General features: G+C 35.7%; 1 protein-coding gene across 2 annotated transcripts in view; it reads left to right on the top strand.

The window, feature by feature from the left end:
- Positions 1-17265, top strand: part of LOC139155887 (DENN domain-containing protein 1B-like) — a 241947-nt gene that overhangs the window by 179406 nt on the left and 45276 nt on the right. For both annotated transcript variants that reach the window (XM_070731234.1, XM_070731235.1), the window contains exons 13-16: positions 72-197; positions 4317-4418; positions 13672-13756; positions 17040-17080. In XM_070731234.1, the coding sequence (XP_070587335.1) occupies positions 72-197; positions 4317-4418; positions 13672-13756; positions 17040-17080 (354 nt within the window). The remainder of the gene's footprint in view (positions 1-71; positions 198-4316; positions 4419-13671; positions 13757-17039; positions 17081-17265) is intronic.

The following is a 17265-nucleotide window of genomic DNA, read 5'->3' as shown; positions in this document are numbered from 1 at the left end:
CTGATTGGGTTTGTACCTCCCTTTACCAATTTCTGAAGTGTTAAATTAACTGTTCTTCTCTGTCAACGCAGGTCTCGGCCTTGAAAAATCAACTGAAGAAGCAGTCCACAGCTACTGGTGATGGAGTAGCTAGGGCGTTCCTCAGAGCTCAGGTGGCCTTGTTTGGCTCCTACAGAGATGCACTAAGATACAAACCTGTAAGCTATTGTTTATAATTCAGGGATCTAGTTTCTAATTCTAAAGAATGTTTGCACATTTGAATTTTATCTATCTCACTGCAGCTAAAAAACTCCAGTGTTGAGCCATTTTATTTTTAGAAAGCAATAAATTGATCAGATGAAGAAGAAAATCATTATTTAATTTTAATTATATCATGCCTTTATTATTTTTTATAAATGATTTAAGTAAATGACTTGGAAGTATTAGCTATGTTTGTCAACTCGATTCCTTTATACATGGTCCTCCCGCTATTTTCCCCACAATAACCCTGTGTGGGAGTAAGTGTCACCTGGTAGGCTTTCATACCTAAGGCCACTTATGGTCTCCCAGTTTCTAGTTTGGTGACTTAATCACTTAACCAAACTGGCTTTAAAAAAAAAGAATTGCCTAATTTATTCTTCATTTGTTTCACTTCTAATGTCAGTGGGTAAATCACTTGAAAAGTAGACTACAATATCAAATGTTGGTTCTCAGATTGCAGTAATGAAGTTCATGTAGAAAGAATTATGACAGTGAATAAGTCAGAATTATTCCAGTTGTAGGTTATTTTATTCATTCTTCCTTCCTTCCTTCCTTCCTTCCTTCCTTCCTTCCTTCCTTCCTTCCTTCATCTATCTATCTATCTATCTATCTATCTATCTATCTATCTATCTATCTATCTATCTATTATATATTTCACACAGCACCTGATATAGTTTTTAATTAGGTCAGTAAATAGTCTATATTTACATGCATGATACGAATATGAAACATTCTTTAAAATTTTAAATTATACATAAATGCAGCAATTAAAAGCTCTTTTAGTTCAGTAAATATAAGCTGTCCCAAAATTTATATCTTTACCACCAAATGATCTTCATTTACCATACTATTTCAGTAAAATGGTGCTTTTTAAGTTGAATCTGTGGTGACATTGTTGCTTCATAATTTAACACAAGACAAAAGTTACACTAAGATCAAGCAAAAGTTGGAATAGAATTGTTAAAGTAAAGATGCAAAAATTATAATATTTTAAATTTATTTTAAATAATTACATAGAATTTTAAATTGTCCCACAGTGAATTATCTCATGGCAAGTTGGTCATGGCGAGTTAGCCGCAGCGAGCTGGCTGTGGAAAGTTGTCCCATTCCCTCTACACAAACATGATTGTATTTTAAAAGGATGTTAATTATGTATATTGCAAGTATAATTTCAATGTATGTAACTTTTTACCCACCTTACGAAACATACATCCTTTTGAGTTTGGTTGTTAAAGTTTCTAAAGGCCCCTTAAGATTTCCTTAACCCAGTTTCTCTTAATCTAAAGATTTAGATGGTCTTTTCTTGCAGCGTATCCTTGGACATAAATACTATAGGACATTAAACAACTGAAACAGAAGATGGTATTCGTTTTGGCTTTGAAATTTATCCAATTTTTCAAACTACAATTGCCAAGCCTTAGTATTATTTAAACAAAACTCTTGTTATTTTTTTTCAAGTTAAGTGGTGGGTGGTTTTTACCCTTGCAGAGGTTCCAGTATCTTTTGTATGGCTTTTATCTTTTTCTTGGCTACGTTTCTGAAATGCTGCCAAATTTTTTTAAGTGAAGTATAAATCAAGTTAGTTGTTTATGTTCTTTATAATCTTTTAATGATATGGTTTTTGAGAAAGGTGATTTGTTTAGTGTATCACAGTATTTTTCTTCTTCCTGCTTTATCATGAAGAATTACACATTTATCACACATAATTTTTCCCTTTCCAAAATATTTCACATGAGCAACTGGATTTTAACTGTTCTTGTTTTCTTGATAAGATTTGTACATAAAAAAATGTGAGCATACTTTTGCCATTATTTTTTGTCCACTAACTTTAACCTAAAGATCAGGACTGTTATGAATAGGATTGGAATAACTCATCAAAGCAGAAATGGTTTAAAAATGGGAGGTGTGATATATATTTTGCCTTACTGGAAAATTCTCATACAACACCTCTTTTCCTTCCCCATCTTCACTGACTTGCAGTTTTGTTTAAATAATACTAAGGCCTTCACTATCCTGCGATAAAATTTCTGTTATTCTTGTGGCAAAGGAATAATTGAAAATGTTTTGCTGCACTATCAATTTTATAAAGCTTCAAAGTATGTTTTACAATTTAAGTAGTAAATAGCAAAGGCATTAAAATCCATTCTAAATGCAGCTATTGTAAGTTGACTAATATGACTTGGTTTCTTTGAATATGAACAAATTATTTTTTACTTTGCTGTAATTATATTTTTAAAAATTCATTTCATTTTGTGTATTTTAAACTTTTTAATTGAACTCTGGCCAGTGAACGCACAGTTTGTAGTGTACATATTACTGTAAAATGGCCCTTAAATATCTTATCGCATTCCACTGAACTCAACCTTTGTGAAATGCCCTTAAAGAATACCAGTTGCAATAATCTGACTATGGTATGTTAGTCAAAGACCAAAACTCATAAGTAAGCAAGTTAATAAAGCAATTTATTATAAGCCACATTCTAATTGTGAATGAAAAGAATCATAATACATACTGTTATCTTTTTAAAGCCAAGATTTATACTGAGCCAGTTTTGTATAATTATAGGATTTAGCTTATTTTAGGCTCATGATAATGATTTATTCTGAGCTTGTGTGTCAAAAGTTATTTACAATTATATTAAGCAGCTAGTTTAAAATATGGATGGAGATTAAAAGGAATGTGCCCTGTTGTGCCCATTAGCCCATGGAAAGGAAATGGGGATGTACAGAGTTCTGTAATAACTGTTACCAAGCAGACAGATATATTGTTCGGCTAATAGGGAAAAAATCAGTCTGATATTAAAAATATTAGCAGTCAGCTCTTCAATGCAGAATCTCTAATAGACCTTGATCAAAAATATACTTTGAGAGTATGTTGGAAATGTTGATGTTCTAAAGAACCATGAAGCTTTGTTTTCCCAAGCCTTGGGCTAAGATAGTTGGAGCCCCCTCCACTGGATGTTTTGGGGTATCTTCTTGGATTAAGATAGAAGACAAGTTGCTGCCTAACCGTAACTAGGGATAAAATAAACTGTGCTTTCAAGAACTCTGCAACTTCCATTGCTAATGTAATTTCAAATGACTTTTAGTTCTCTAATTGAGACCTCAGACATATTAGAAGAAAAGGAATTAACTCTTTGAAAAGGGAAACTTTAAATATTTGAATTGGCTTTGAACAACCCTTTAAACTTTGCTTCTATTCTTATTGTGGTATGTTTTTTTCTGATATGTGGGTACCCAACTTAAATATTTTAACCCCATTTTTAACCCATGAATAATACACAGTTTTGTTTAACTTTGTGACTTAAAAATAAATAAACCTTAATTGGATTCTTTTGAAAGTATTTAAACTATAATACTATTTATATAAATTATTTGGGGAATATTCAAAGTTTCTGAATAATTAAATTAGCTAAATGTGAGTGCATCCAGCAGAGAATTCAAGACATGAAGATTTTATGGAAAATTCATAGCTAATTTGCATAATGAAAATTTGCACAATCCATTCTGGATTATTGGGCATACTATATTTTATTGCAGAATCACAAGAAAAATAAAGACTTTGTAGACCATAGTCCTTGTGACTGTGAAAATGTGTGTGTGTGGGAGGGGTGTTGTTATTGTTTTTAGTTTTTAATTTTTCAGTATTTCTGATATATTCCCCAAACCATAAAAACAAGATCTTTCACTTGCAGAAAATATGAATTTTTAATTGAAGTAATGGAATATTTTTTGAATAATTAAAATGGATGTGAATTATTTCTAATCTGTTTTGTGCCCATCATTTGCTATTGATAGAATGTTTTTTTCTGAGCATGATGGTTAATGATTTTAAAAACGTGCATGTTACAAAATAATTCATTTTGGGCATTTGGTTTTTCTTACATTTTAAACATACTAGTTTTCTGTATGCATCTTAGGGAATTTATTTTTAGTATGAAAAATAAGTTAAATTTACCAAGTTTAAAAATATTGATTGTGGGTATCGCTGTATGCAAAATAATTGGTGTACTGCAAAGAAATGTTAAGTAGAACTGTTTATAAAAAATGTATATTTCTTATCTTTTGTAAATTTAGGGAGAGCCTATCATTTTCTGTGAGGAAAGCTTTATCAAGCATCGTTCCAGTTCTACTAAACATTTTCTGGAAACGGCAGTTAATCTCCAACTTTTTAAACAGGTATTTCTAAGATTTTTGATTTAATGCCATTCTAATGCATGCAGCATATGCGTGTTCAGGGACAGAGAAATGAATACAGTATTAGCAATAGCAGTTTCTGAATTGAATAGTGATGGATTTTTATAATCTGAGGAGAAACCAGAATATAGCCAGGATAAATTCTTGTACATTTCTATTATAATCCCAAAAGGTTCTTACTAGTGACAACTCTTTGAGGTAATAAGAAATAAACCTACTTCAATACATTGGATTTCTTCCAATTCAATACATTGAATTGGAATACATTGGATTTCTTCCAATGTATTTAACTGTATTTCTATTTGGAATCATCCCTACTCACCTGTAAACATTCAAACATCTGTCTTGGCAGATTTTCTAATCCTCTAGAACAGATCTGGCAGGTATATGGAAAAGTATTAATAAGTGGTTCTGATACAGGTAAAATTCAACCAATCATAATTTTAAGCCCTTATTCAATTGAATAGCTGTTTTCATATAAAAAGTTTTGGATAAATATGTACATTTAATCCCAATTATCACTAATAAAAATGAACAGAAGAAATCCAATTTTCAAATGTCTGGTAGCTTCCAGGTTGTCTCTTAAAGTGCTCCTTTCAGGACTAGGAAATTTGCTGTGTGAGATGGATATGATGTAAACATATGTGGAGAACAGAAGTAGGAGTCTACTCCCAGCTCCTTGATGCTCATACTTGTAGTCATGAATCCCAGCGACCAGTTAGGTCCCATAGAGTTGGCCTTCTCCGGGTCCCGTCAACTAAACAATGTCGTTTGGTGGGACCCAGGGGAAGAGCCTTCTCTGTGGCGGCCCCGACCCTTTGGAACCAACTCCCCCCAGATATCAGAGTTGCCCCCACCCTCCTAGCCTTTTGTAAGCTCCTTAAAACCCACCTCTGTTGTCAGGCATGGGGGAATTGATACTTTCCCTCCCCCTAGGCTTATAAAAATTTATGCATGGTGTGCTAGTATGTATGATTGGTTTCTAAATTGGGGTTTTAAATTAACTTAAATATTAGATTTGTTTACATTGTATTATTATTTCTGTGAGCCGCCCCGAGTCTGCGGAGAGGGGCGGCATACAAATCTGATTAATTAATAAATAAATAAATAAAATAAATAAATAAATATAATTATTTTGGCATTATTTAAGAAACTTATTGATTAACACATTGTTGTCAGGTAATACAATGAATGAATGAATGAATGAATGAATGAATGAATGAATGAATGAATGAAGCATTTTATCTCATAGAGCTGACTTTGACTTTCTTTTAAATGGAAAATGTTAATGTTTGTTTGTATGTATGGTGTATTTATATATATTTTTGTGTATTGTTCTTTTTTAACACACACACACACACACACATATATATATATATATATATATATATATGTTGTGTGTGTGTATGTGTTTGTGTGTGTGTCACATGTTTTTGCTGAATTTGAAAATTAAGGGAGACTAGGATAGATCTATTTTGGTATTATTCTGGCCTCATCAGCTAGCCATACCCTCACTGGGACTTGAACTTGCAACCTTTGCCTTGTAAGGCAGAGAATTAACCTCTAGGCTACAGTATCCAATCCCTTCAGCTCTGTGCCAGGGAAAGGTTATATGTTTTAAAAGGGAAAATCAATTTAGTAGGGCCATGCCATTCAGGCATATTTCCATTTTTTTTTTCAGATGTTACAACTAAATCTTAGTTTGACATTAATTCCCAGAGGGCCATGTAAAATATTCATGTCTTTACTTTCCCATTGCACAGGGGGGAAAGTTAGAAGCTTTTTTTTTAGTACTCTGATGTATTATATTGAGGGGAGTTTGTTTGTTCAGACAATCCAGAATCAGGTTATATCTTATGATCATGGGTGATTTTCAAACATGTTTTTAAAAACTAATCTGCCTCTAGTTCAGATGTTATGAGGAATTTCTGTTCTTTAGAAGTTGGTGCTTTCTTATCTCTTCCTTGTAGCTTTCCTTGCAGAGGAGAAGAAAGGGTGAAAGTGCAGTATTTCAGAACTATTTTGTCTTATTACTCTCAAAAGCTAGAACTCAAATTGTGTATCTGGAATTAAGAAAAAAAATCTTAGTTTTGAACTGTTTTGATATAAACAGGGTTTAGAAGGGCTACTTCAATTGTAGGTATTTGCGGCCATATGCCGTTGATTGATACCAGAAGAGTATTTATTTATTTTTGTTTTTATTTATTTATTTGTTTTGTCTAGTACATAATGTAGGTATGTGAAGATAGAAACATAGAAGTCTGACGGCAGAAAAAGACCTCATGGTCCATCTAGTCTGCCCTTATACTATTTTCTGTATTTTATCTTAGGATGGATATATGTTTATCCCAGGCATGTTTAAATTCAGTTACTGTGGATTTATCTACCACGTCTGCTGGAAGTTTGTTCCAGGGATCTACTACTCTTTCAGTAAAATAATATTTTCTAATCATATTAATATACATGAATAAAAGATTAGAAAAACATTAGAAATAAAGAGACAGTACGACAGAGGACAGACGGCACGCTGGTAGTAGTTTCTCTGTTGGCCTGATGGAAACCATTGTTGGATGAAGAGAGAACAAAATGATACAAATAAGAATAGTCCTAAAATCTTATTCTAAGCATTGGATAAACATTGCAGTCCAAGCTCCAGCACAAAATAGCAACATTTCCACTGATTAAAACAGCCAGAACCTTAGATGGACACACACACACACACAGCATTTTTAACTAATCTTCTGGCTCTCTTTGAAGATATAGTCCAAAACAGATAAGTGAAGTTCACAGGATGCTAGGTAACTTTCATTTTAAAAAAAACTTTTTGTTCTTGGAATTTAATGGTTAGTATAGAGATTTATAGCAATATAAGTGAAAAGTGCAGTTTCTAATTGGAAAGAATTCCCTATTATTTTGCAAGAGGGAAAGAAATATGTTTTGAAACTATTTCATGCCCTTTTAGTATATTATATGATTTTATCCTCCTTGTCTTCCACTTCCCAGCTGCATCTGATCCAAGACCTGTTTGTAATTAGTCACTTTTCAAGGTTACTTGCGTCATAAGAGATTTGAATTTAAAATGTTGCTTTAGATTCAGTGGCAAATACTGTTTTTTAAACAGAAAAGAAGTTCAAGAAAGAGACAGATGGATGGATGGTATATGTGAAACAGCAGCAGAACAGACATTTGTATTATTATAATTCTAAAACACTTGTTTTGGAAAGTGAAATCTTAGTAATCATACAAATAGGAAGCAAAAGCAGTGTGTAAAAAGTGTGCACTACATATTACTCCATAGATTTCTAACCTTTTTAAGGTTAGAAATCTATCAGGATATCCACTTAGACCTGTTAGTTGAATATAAAATGCCTCAAATAGAATTGGTTGATAATTGAAATGGAGTGTTGCACATAAATACACAAATTCACTAGTTTCAGCTATCTTTGAATGTCCATACATACCCGTATAAGCCGAGGCACCAGTTTTTGCCACAAAAACTGTGAAAACCTATTGACTCAAGTATAAGCCGATGCTACTGGGCGTTAGCAACAGATTACGTTGCTCTGGGAATTAGCAAAAGATTTCGTTGCTCTATGCATTCGGAGCAGAGGGCACCAGCTTTGGAATTCCGCTACTTCATTTTTCAGTGGCCAAACAGAAGGACCAGGACTCCCATCTCTGAGAGCCGGATGCAGGGACCGGGCTGCGGAGGTCGCGCTTTTTGACCTTCCATGGCTCCAATTTCCAATTAGGAAAGGAGGTACTGCTTCTCCATCGGAATAGTCGGCTGGTGCCTCTGGGAGGCGCCTTTGCTTGAGCCGGAGAGAGGTGGCGACAGGGGAAAAAGGCGATGGGAAGCTGGTGAGGTGGTGGTGGTGAGAAGTCGGAAGCAGGAATCTACCACATTTTTAAAAATGGAGCAGCCTGAAGAACTGGAGCCGGGGCGAGACGTTGACAGAAACGCTGGCGGGGCAGAGAGAGAGGGAAAGAAAGGGCGCACGCAGACACGCTCTCTCTCTTCTTCCCCATGTGCCCAAAAGCCTTTAGCTGATAAGGGAAGGAAGTAAACCGAGCTGAAGTAACAGGGTGAAAGAAACGAGGGTGTGCGCAAGAGAGAGGGAGAGAGAGAGAGAGGAAGGGACACGAAGGCTTGGCGCCCCCCCCTCGGGTCTCATTCTCTTTCGGAGGCAACGGGCACCAAGGCCTTCATGTTTTTAAAGCGGTGGTGGATTCCTGCTTCCATCTTCTTGCCACCCCTTCCCTACCTAATCGGCTTCCCATCGCCTTTTTCCCCTCTTGCGTGCCACCTCCCTGCTTCTCTATCAGAGCGGTCAGCTGGTGCCTTTGGGAGGCGTCTTTGCTTGAGCCGGGGAGAGATGGCATCTGCCCCACGCCTGCCACAGCAGCTTCTCTTGAAGTGCCCTTCACTGACTGCTCTGGGGGCACCTTTGTATGTGTGTCCGTGTGCACTCCTAGCAGCTGCTTCTTGCTATACAACAACAGTTTAGCTCCTCCCAAACCAAGAGGCAGGAGAACGGGGCTGGTGGCTGAAGAAGGGGGTGGGCATGGTGGTAGCCCCGAGGGAAGCCAGAGAGCTCCGGCCTTTACAGGTATCTTTTGTGAAAAGCAAAATTTTAAAAACCCCTCAAATTTGCCTTAAAGGCACCTCCTTGGTGTCGGCATTGTTCCTCCAAGCTGCCTTTCTTTCCTAATTGAAAGTTGGAGTCGTGGAGGGTGGAAAACCACGACCTACACAGCCCGGTCCCTGCGTCTGGCTCTCAGAGATGGGAGTTCTGGTCCTTCTGTTTGGCCGCTGAAAAATGAAGTAGCGGTGGAAGGACCATGGGTGCCACCCTCAACTTCCACTATTTAGACAGACAGCGGTGCCCTCCCAAAGGCACCTCCGAAGCTGGGAAGAGGCGGCACTTGCTACAGCTCCCTCACCTGCCTGAGCCACGAATGCCTGCCGGGCTCCTGCGGGGCGCCCTCTTGTGGTGACTCGTCAGTGACCTGAGTATAAGCCGAGGTCGGATTTTTCAGCACATTTTTTGGTGCTGAAAAACTCGGCTTATACTCGAGTACATATGGTATATATAATTTATCTAAAGCCTTGAATGTATATACAGTGGTACCTCTACCTAAGAACGCCTCTACTTACAAACTTTTCTAGATAAGAACCGGGTGTTCAAGATTTTTGCCTTTTCTCAAGAGCCATTTTCTACTTACAAACCTGAGTCTCCGAAACTGAAACCGGAAAAAGCAGGGAGAAGCCTCCATGGGGCCTCTCTAGGAATCTCCTGGGAGGAAACAGGGCCTCCACCCTCCCTGTGGTTTCCCCAGTCGCACACATTATTTGCTTTTACATTGATTCCTATGGGGAAAATTGCTTCTTCTTACAAACTTTTCTACTTAAGAACCTGGTCACTGAACGAATTAAGTTCGTAAGTAGAGGTACCACTGCACTTCTAATAACTATTGGATAAATGCAAAATTAAACTGATCAATCTCCTTCACTTAATGCCATTCATAAGAGATATATAATTTAGTAACCTAAGAAAAGGGTTAACTATTTAAACTTTGAGAAATGTACTTTATTGATGTTGCAGGCTGCATACTGTTAGGTCTAAGAACAGAAAATGATTTTTTTCTGGAAGGAGAGAAAACTGCTTTATTTGATTTGGAATAGAAAACACGATGTGGATATGAAAAATGGATGGAATCCTTACCTAGTTATATACTGTTAAGAGCAGAACATTGACCAAGTTTTTACACCTCTATTCAATTTTTATAAGCCCCTGTGCTATGAATTGTTAAAAAATCACCAAAGCAGTTCCAGTCTGATCAAAACTAAAATATGACCTGATTTGACACATAAATTTATTTTATTATTAATAACTCTTTTATTTTTTAGGCAGTGCCCTGAATTGCTAATAAGACATATTTGTGTTTTTTTTACAATACCCAATAAATAAGTATAATGTTGATGCAGAGATATATAATATCTATGTTACTTAAGGTGAGGAAAAAATAGGCAGATGGGGCAGGAATATTGTTCTTTTAGTTTTTCATTCTTCTTGGTGAAATCTGACTAATCCACCAAACACAATTAATGATGCAGCTATTAATTTTTCATGAACGCCCAATTTGTATTAACACTTTGTGTGTATAAGATTAGACTCAAAACAAATATCTCCTTTCAGTTCATGCTTAACACTCTGTTATCTTACACTCATAAATCATGTACTTGGTATGAGAGCAAGGAATGATTTCTTAACCCTGGATAGATAATGCTTTGTGGCTCAAAGAATGTTTTCTGCACAGTGATAGTTAAAGGTGTTTTATCTCATTCTTGCTGTGAAATAACCCAGTGATCCCTTACCGTGGTCTGATCATGAACCAACCCATTTGGAAAAAGGCCAGATTAAGGCTGAGGGGCGGGTAGAGGGAGAAGAATGTTAGCTAAGAAGAAGAGGAAATAATCAGTGATAGCATGTCCTTCGCTGCTACTGCTGAGTCTGCCTTTATCTAGTCCTTAAAAATGTATTCAAAGAACAGTTTGTTTCATGTCATCAGTCTATCCATTGACAAGCATCAGATTGTCACTGACAGGCCTGTTTGGATAATCTGTGATAGCATATGACAGCCAGCCAAATAATTAATTTTTATTGGCTCCTGTGTACCATTTCAGTTAGCAGCAATTTGGTATTCATGTCGGAAAATGTGCAATCAGTCAAATGATTTCTTTGTTTATCTCATATTTTTGGCTACCTAATCTTGGCAAAGACGTATTACCTCTTGAAAGTATCCTAAAAATGCCAGTACTTTTGAAGGGTTGAGAAAGATTTTTATTTTAGCTTTATGAAAATTTAATGTAAATTGAGAGTTTTTTACAATTTATTTTTATATTTATTTATTTAATTCGACTTCTATACTGCCCAATTCCAAAGGACTCAGTACAATAAATTGTTATTGCATTGAAAATTATACTGAGATTTTGATTGTCAATAATTTAAACCTGGCAGTTTTAACAAGGTTTCATGATTTTTTTCAGATTATATATAGCCAGGTTCAAAGATGTTGCTGGACGGAGAATTAGAAACTTGCTTTTTTTTTTTACATCTATTTATTTCTTTTAGCACTTTTTTGTGTGATATTTAAATGGGCAAACTATGATAAATGCTAACTTCTTTTGATTGCAATCATTGGTTTTAATGTACAATAATGAATAAAAAATGAAAAGACATGCACATAGATCTTGTTATTTTAATCCTCTCAGCAAGGGGGAGGGATTAAAAATAATCATTTAGTAGACATTTACTTTTTCAGTACATATAAATAAGTAGGATTTCATAAACATTTTATAAAAATAAAGCTCTATAAAAAGTCCAGTATTTGTATACTTCTTATATAATTTACAGTATATATCTATCCTATATTATGAACTGGCTTGATGTGACTAAATTGAAAACTAATAGAATGGTGATTTTATCTTTGTTGCTCTTTGCACACTTTCTAGGGGTTCAACATTTTTTTTTGTATTATGCTGACCAGAATTGGATGCGATATTCTAGGTGTGGTCTTAATATAAAGCATTACTATCACTTAATGTGATATTCTTATTTGAATAGCAATTTATTAGGCACAGTTCTGATTTCCTATTGAATACATTAAGAAATTTTATAGGAATTATAGCTAGATGTTATGAAGTTCCTGTGAATGCCTTCCCTCAATATCCTTATGTCTCTGTGCCCATGGAACTTTAATTTTTTAAAGAATTGTTTTAAATTTCACAGAAGAAGAAAAATGATGGGTGACTGTAATCGAACACCATATGCAGAAGAAGTTGGTCTTCTGACCAATGAACCTTCAGAAAGTATAGAGGAGAAAAAAAACCCAATCTCCACAGTTCCTTCCATTCTGGGATTGGTTGTGCCCATTTATGCTCACAAGATTCTAAATATATCTATCAGGCCAAAAAAGCTGCCATCTAATAGTATAAATTCTCAAGCAGTAAATTGTACAAAATGTATAAACTGGATTTATATCTGTGTAATTAGAGATTTTCTTTTATAAAAAGTATTCAAATGGAAAATTAATTTCAATAGAATATGGTTGGTACAAATGACAAACATTAACTTCTTTGCCTGTTTTATACAGTAAAGAATGATATTTGTGCATTTTCTCCAGTTTTGCATTTCATACATGTGTGGAATTATTTTAAGTAATGAGGAGATTAAAGTATTTGCTTTGTCAAAAGCACCATGTGGGTGAAAGTTGTTTTTTATTTATTTCCAAGTTATTTTATTGTGCTATCCTTTTCATTGATAGTAGTTTGTTAACACTTAAGGAAGTTTCAAGCACAATTTATTGTTATAATTACAGGCACTGTTTATATCTAGCAATTGAGATCTTTATGAATTGGTATATGAGCATAGTATGAAAGCCTAGGAGTTATTTGAAGAATAGTTTCCTTTCTAGCCAATATTAAATAGGCTAGAATTGTATGCTCTTTGGAGAGATTCAAACAGTAAATTTAGAATAATTCAGTGGTTTAACCAGAAAATGGATATTTTAGATATTGATTTCATACTGATAGACTTGAATTTCTTTAATATGATTTGCTTTTACAAAATATGCTTAGAATGTAAGTACATAAAATATGGCACCATATAGTTGCTCTTTCCTTGTTTAAAAGTACGATACTTCAGTTAGATTAGGCTCATATACATTCTGTAAGTGTACAAAAAAATTCTTAACAAATTTTAAAATGAATACACATATAAAAGTTAATGCAGATACCAGTTTGAAGGGGAAAAAATCTTTGAATATCATGCCCTTAAAATATGAAGATAATAAATGTTAAATTCCACCATGAGATTAATTAAAATGCAATCAATGTTAAAAATATTTTGCTATAGAATTATTCTGTTATATTATAATGGAGATTGTGAATCCCCCCCAAAAAAACTTATTTTGTGAATTCTGGTTCAAAAACTACTACAGGTATTACCTTGATTATGTTTCGAATCATACTTGTCCCTTCCCAAATTCAGCTTTAAAATCTATGAAGAATAAAAATAATAGTGAATGGTGGATGGGCAGGTGATTATGTAATGAAATGGAAGTAGGTGTGACCTCTCTAAATTTCTAGTACTTTGTAGAGCAGGTATTAAAATTATATTTTATACAGCTTTCTTAACAAAGTTATTTCAGCTTTGATAATACTTCATTGCAGTTTATTGAAGGTCGACTTGCAAAACTAAATGCAGGAAAAGGATTCTCTGATATATTTGAAGAAGAAATCTCATCAGGAAGTGGAGGTAAGTTACTTTTTTACTTCTTGATTACAAGTAGATTTTGATTAGGACAGCTAATGAATCCCATGAAATGGTGACATTATTCAAATGTGCACTATTTGAAGTTAATATTTCTATAGAAAATATGGTCCTTGGTTCCAGCTCAAAGGAAATAGGCAATGAAAAATGTATATATTTTATATATGAATTATTATAGTAAAAGATAAAAAGAATATATTTGTAATTTAAATTATTTAATGTAAGTTGTAATGCAAATTTTATTATCCTGTTTAAATTATCCTGTTTTAATTTGGTTCTATTTTGGGGGAGGTGCATGTGTATGTGTGTATGGAAAGAGTGTTGGGATGGATTGGGAGTGACTGAGTTTTGGGGAGAATGAATAAGCCGGAAGATGTATGTGTGTGGAGAGGTAGATATGGCGAGAAAGGGGTAGGCCACTCTCAGGGAACTAGGACTTGCTGTTTCAAAGCGATTACTTGCTCTGGCCATTCTCATATATCTGATGACTTGGGATGTCAGGGCCCTGGTCTCAGGCTGCTGTTGCTTAATGCCAGATCTGTTGTTAACAATCCCCCCCTTGTTCAGGACTTAATCCCGGAGGAGGAAGCTGACCTGGCATGAATAATGTAGACCTGACTGGGCCAAGAGGGGGTTATTCCCCTCTCTGAGATCTGCTGGGACAGGTTTCAGATTTTACATCAGCTGCGACTCCAGGGAAGGAGTGGTGGAGTGGCAGTCATTGTCCGGAAAAGTCTTTGTCTTCATAGGATCCCCACCTCGGAGATTGTTGGGGGTGGGTCTCTCCTCTTGAGGCTGGACTCAGGGGTTCAGTTGGGCTAGTTGTTAATGTATCTGCCTCCCAGTTGTGTTACAACAGCCCTGCCTGCACTGCTAAAGGCAGTAGCCAGTTCTCTTAATACCAAAACGCACAATCGAAGCTTGATTTAAAATCTTATTGAATTGAATGGTTTTTTAAAAAAAATTATGTCTCTTTAACTGTACAGTGGTACCTCTACTTAAGAAATTAATTCGTTCCGTGACTGGGTTCTTAAGTAGAAAAGTTTGTAAGTAGAAGCAATTTTTTCCATAGGAATCAATGTAAAAGCAAATAATGCATGCAAACCCAATAGGAAAGAAATAAAAGGTCAGAATTTGGGTGAAAGGAGGAGAAGGAAGAAGAGGAGGAGGACAGTTGCTGCCAAAGGAAGAAGGTGAGGTGAGGGGAATCAAAAAAATCCAAAACTTTAAGGCTTAAAAAAAATGAGGAACTCTGAGGCAGCGAGGAGGAGCATGAGCCTCCCATACACCCGGCACGAGGCTGCCTTCCATACACTGCGCCAGAGAGAGAAACCCGGGCAGGCGAGAGGGGGAGTGCCACCACAAGGCTCCTTTGGCAGCTCCGAAAAGCCCGAGATGGCCGGGATTAAAGGGGCAATGATAGGAAACTGGCCAGGTCTTCGTGCCGCTCTCAAATTTCCTGGGAAAATTTTCCAGACTCGAGTTCTTAAGTAGAAAATGGTTCTTAAGAAGAGGCAAAAAAAATATTGAACACCCAGTTCTTAGCTAGAAAAGTTCTTAAGTAGAGGCGTTCTTAAGTAGAGGTATCACTGTACTTCTGTATGTTCAGTATGTCTTTCATGAAGGTTTATAACCTCAGCTTCATACGATATTATAAACATTGTTATGGCAAATAGATAGAATTGAATATAATGGTTAAATAAAAATGGCAGAGGCAGAAATACTTCAGATTTAAACTTGTTCATCTTCCTTTTGTCAAAATTACATATTCAACTTTTATGCAAGTATGCAGTTTTAAATGAAAATGCTTTAGTAATTGTATATGAGCCAGTTTTATACAGTGATTGTGGTACCAGGCTAGAAACAAAGACCATGAGTTCTAAGCTCACTTTAGATACAAAGTCAGCTGGAAGACTTTTGACTAATCACTCTCAACCTTAGGATGTCCTTCAAATACCCAAGTGTTGAGCCATGAAAGTTTTTAAAGGTAAAAACTAGCACTTTGGATTGCCAGCACCCAGGCTAGCTCTTCAACATAGTGGTGTTACATGAACAAATCAAAATGCTTCACTTCAAGATGCCTCATTGCATTGCCGAGTTTAATAGGCTTTAGAAATTGTTATAAAGCCCATATCTTCTATGAGAAGCCATTGGCTAGAAATTGATAGCAATTATCATTCCTCAGACTATCTTAAAATTAATAATGGCTTTAAAATTAAGCCCACATTTATTTTGTTCTCCTAACTTTTAAATTTATTTGCATTGCAAAATAAATAGCAGTGCTACCTTTTATGGAATTCAATTTCCCCTGACCATTATGAATAATTTATTAGAATAATACTACGGGTATTGAACACACATTGATTTGCTCTTCTCCCCCACCTTACAAAAAAATGTTCAACTGTAGGATTGTGGAAAGCGTAGTATTATACTATACCAGTGATGGTGAACTTATGGACGCAAAACCATATTTGCTGGCACGCGAACTGTTGCCTGGCTCAGCTCCAACGTGCATGTGTGTTCCGGCCAGATGATTTTTGGCTCAAACAGAGGCTCTGTGGCTTCCATGGAGCCTCCTTGGGATGGGGGAGGGTGTTTTTACCCTCCCCTGGCTCCAGGGAGGCCCTTGGAACCTGGGGAGGGTGAAATACGAGGCTACTGGGCCCATCACAAATAGGGAAACAGGCCAATTCTGACCTCTAGAGGGCCTCCGGGGAACCCGGGAAGCTGTTTTCACCCTCCCCAGGCATTGAATTATGGGTGTGAGCACTCACGCATATGCAATAGTGTGCCCATGCTTTTTTGGCATCCAAGGGAATAAAGATTTGCCATTACTGTACTATACCCCGATATAATACATATATAATTGGTGTGTATATGTATGCATTTTTTTAATCCCTAAATAATCTTCAAACGTGTGTGTGCTTCATCACTGGAGGTTCTTATAAAGAGACTGGATAATCACTTGTCTGAAATTGTATAGGATTTCCTACTTGAGCAGGGGGCTGGACAAGAAGTCCTCCAAGGTCCCTTCCAGTTTTATTCTCATTCTCATTCTGAATTTATCATATTTTAAACATTCTATTCATATCAGCAATTGATTTTGTTGGAGAAAATAATACAATCTGATGTTCTGTGAAGACAGGAACTGTAAAACTCTTATGTTTATTTTGAACATGAATTTAATGTGCTATGAAGATTATGCATAAAAGCCTATAGCAAAAATGGTTTTAATCTTTGTTTCCCTTTCATTTTCATTTTTTTAAAGGAAATTTAAGAACATACCATCAGTGGATGCATACTGTGAAGGTATGACAATGTGTCAGGAGACTGGAATATATCTAGCAGTGCAGAAAGTGTCACCATGTGAATGTAATCTTATTTAGAAATGTACAGAAAGATTGCTCAGAATTTGTGCAATATATACAAGCGCGTGCATGCAGTGATCAGTGCAAATCTCTCATGCAAAACACCCATTTCTATAAAAAATTTCT

This window comes from Erythrolamprus reginae, unplaced genomic scaffold (genome assembly GCF_031021105.1).
Source record: "Erythrolamprus reginae isolate rEryReg1 unplaced genomic scaffold, rEryReg1.hap1 H_8, whole genome shotgun sequence".
Lineage (NCBI taxonomy): Eukaryota > Metazoa > Chordata > Lepidosauria > Squamata > Dipsadidae > Erythrolamprus > Erythrolamprus reginae.
The sequence above is the reverse complement of the archived record's forward strand: the minus strand, read 5'-3'. Positions and strand labels throughout refer to the sequence as shown.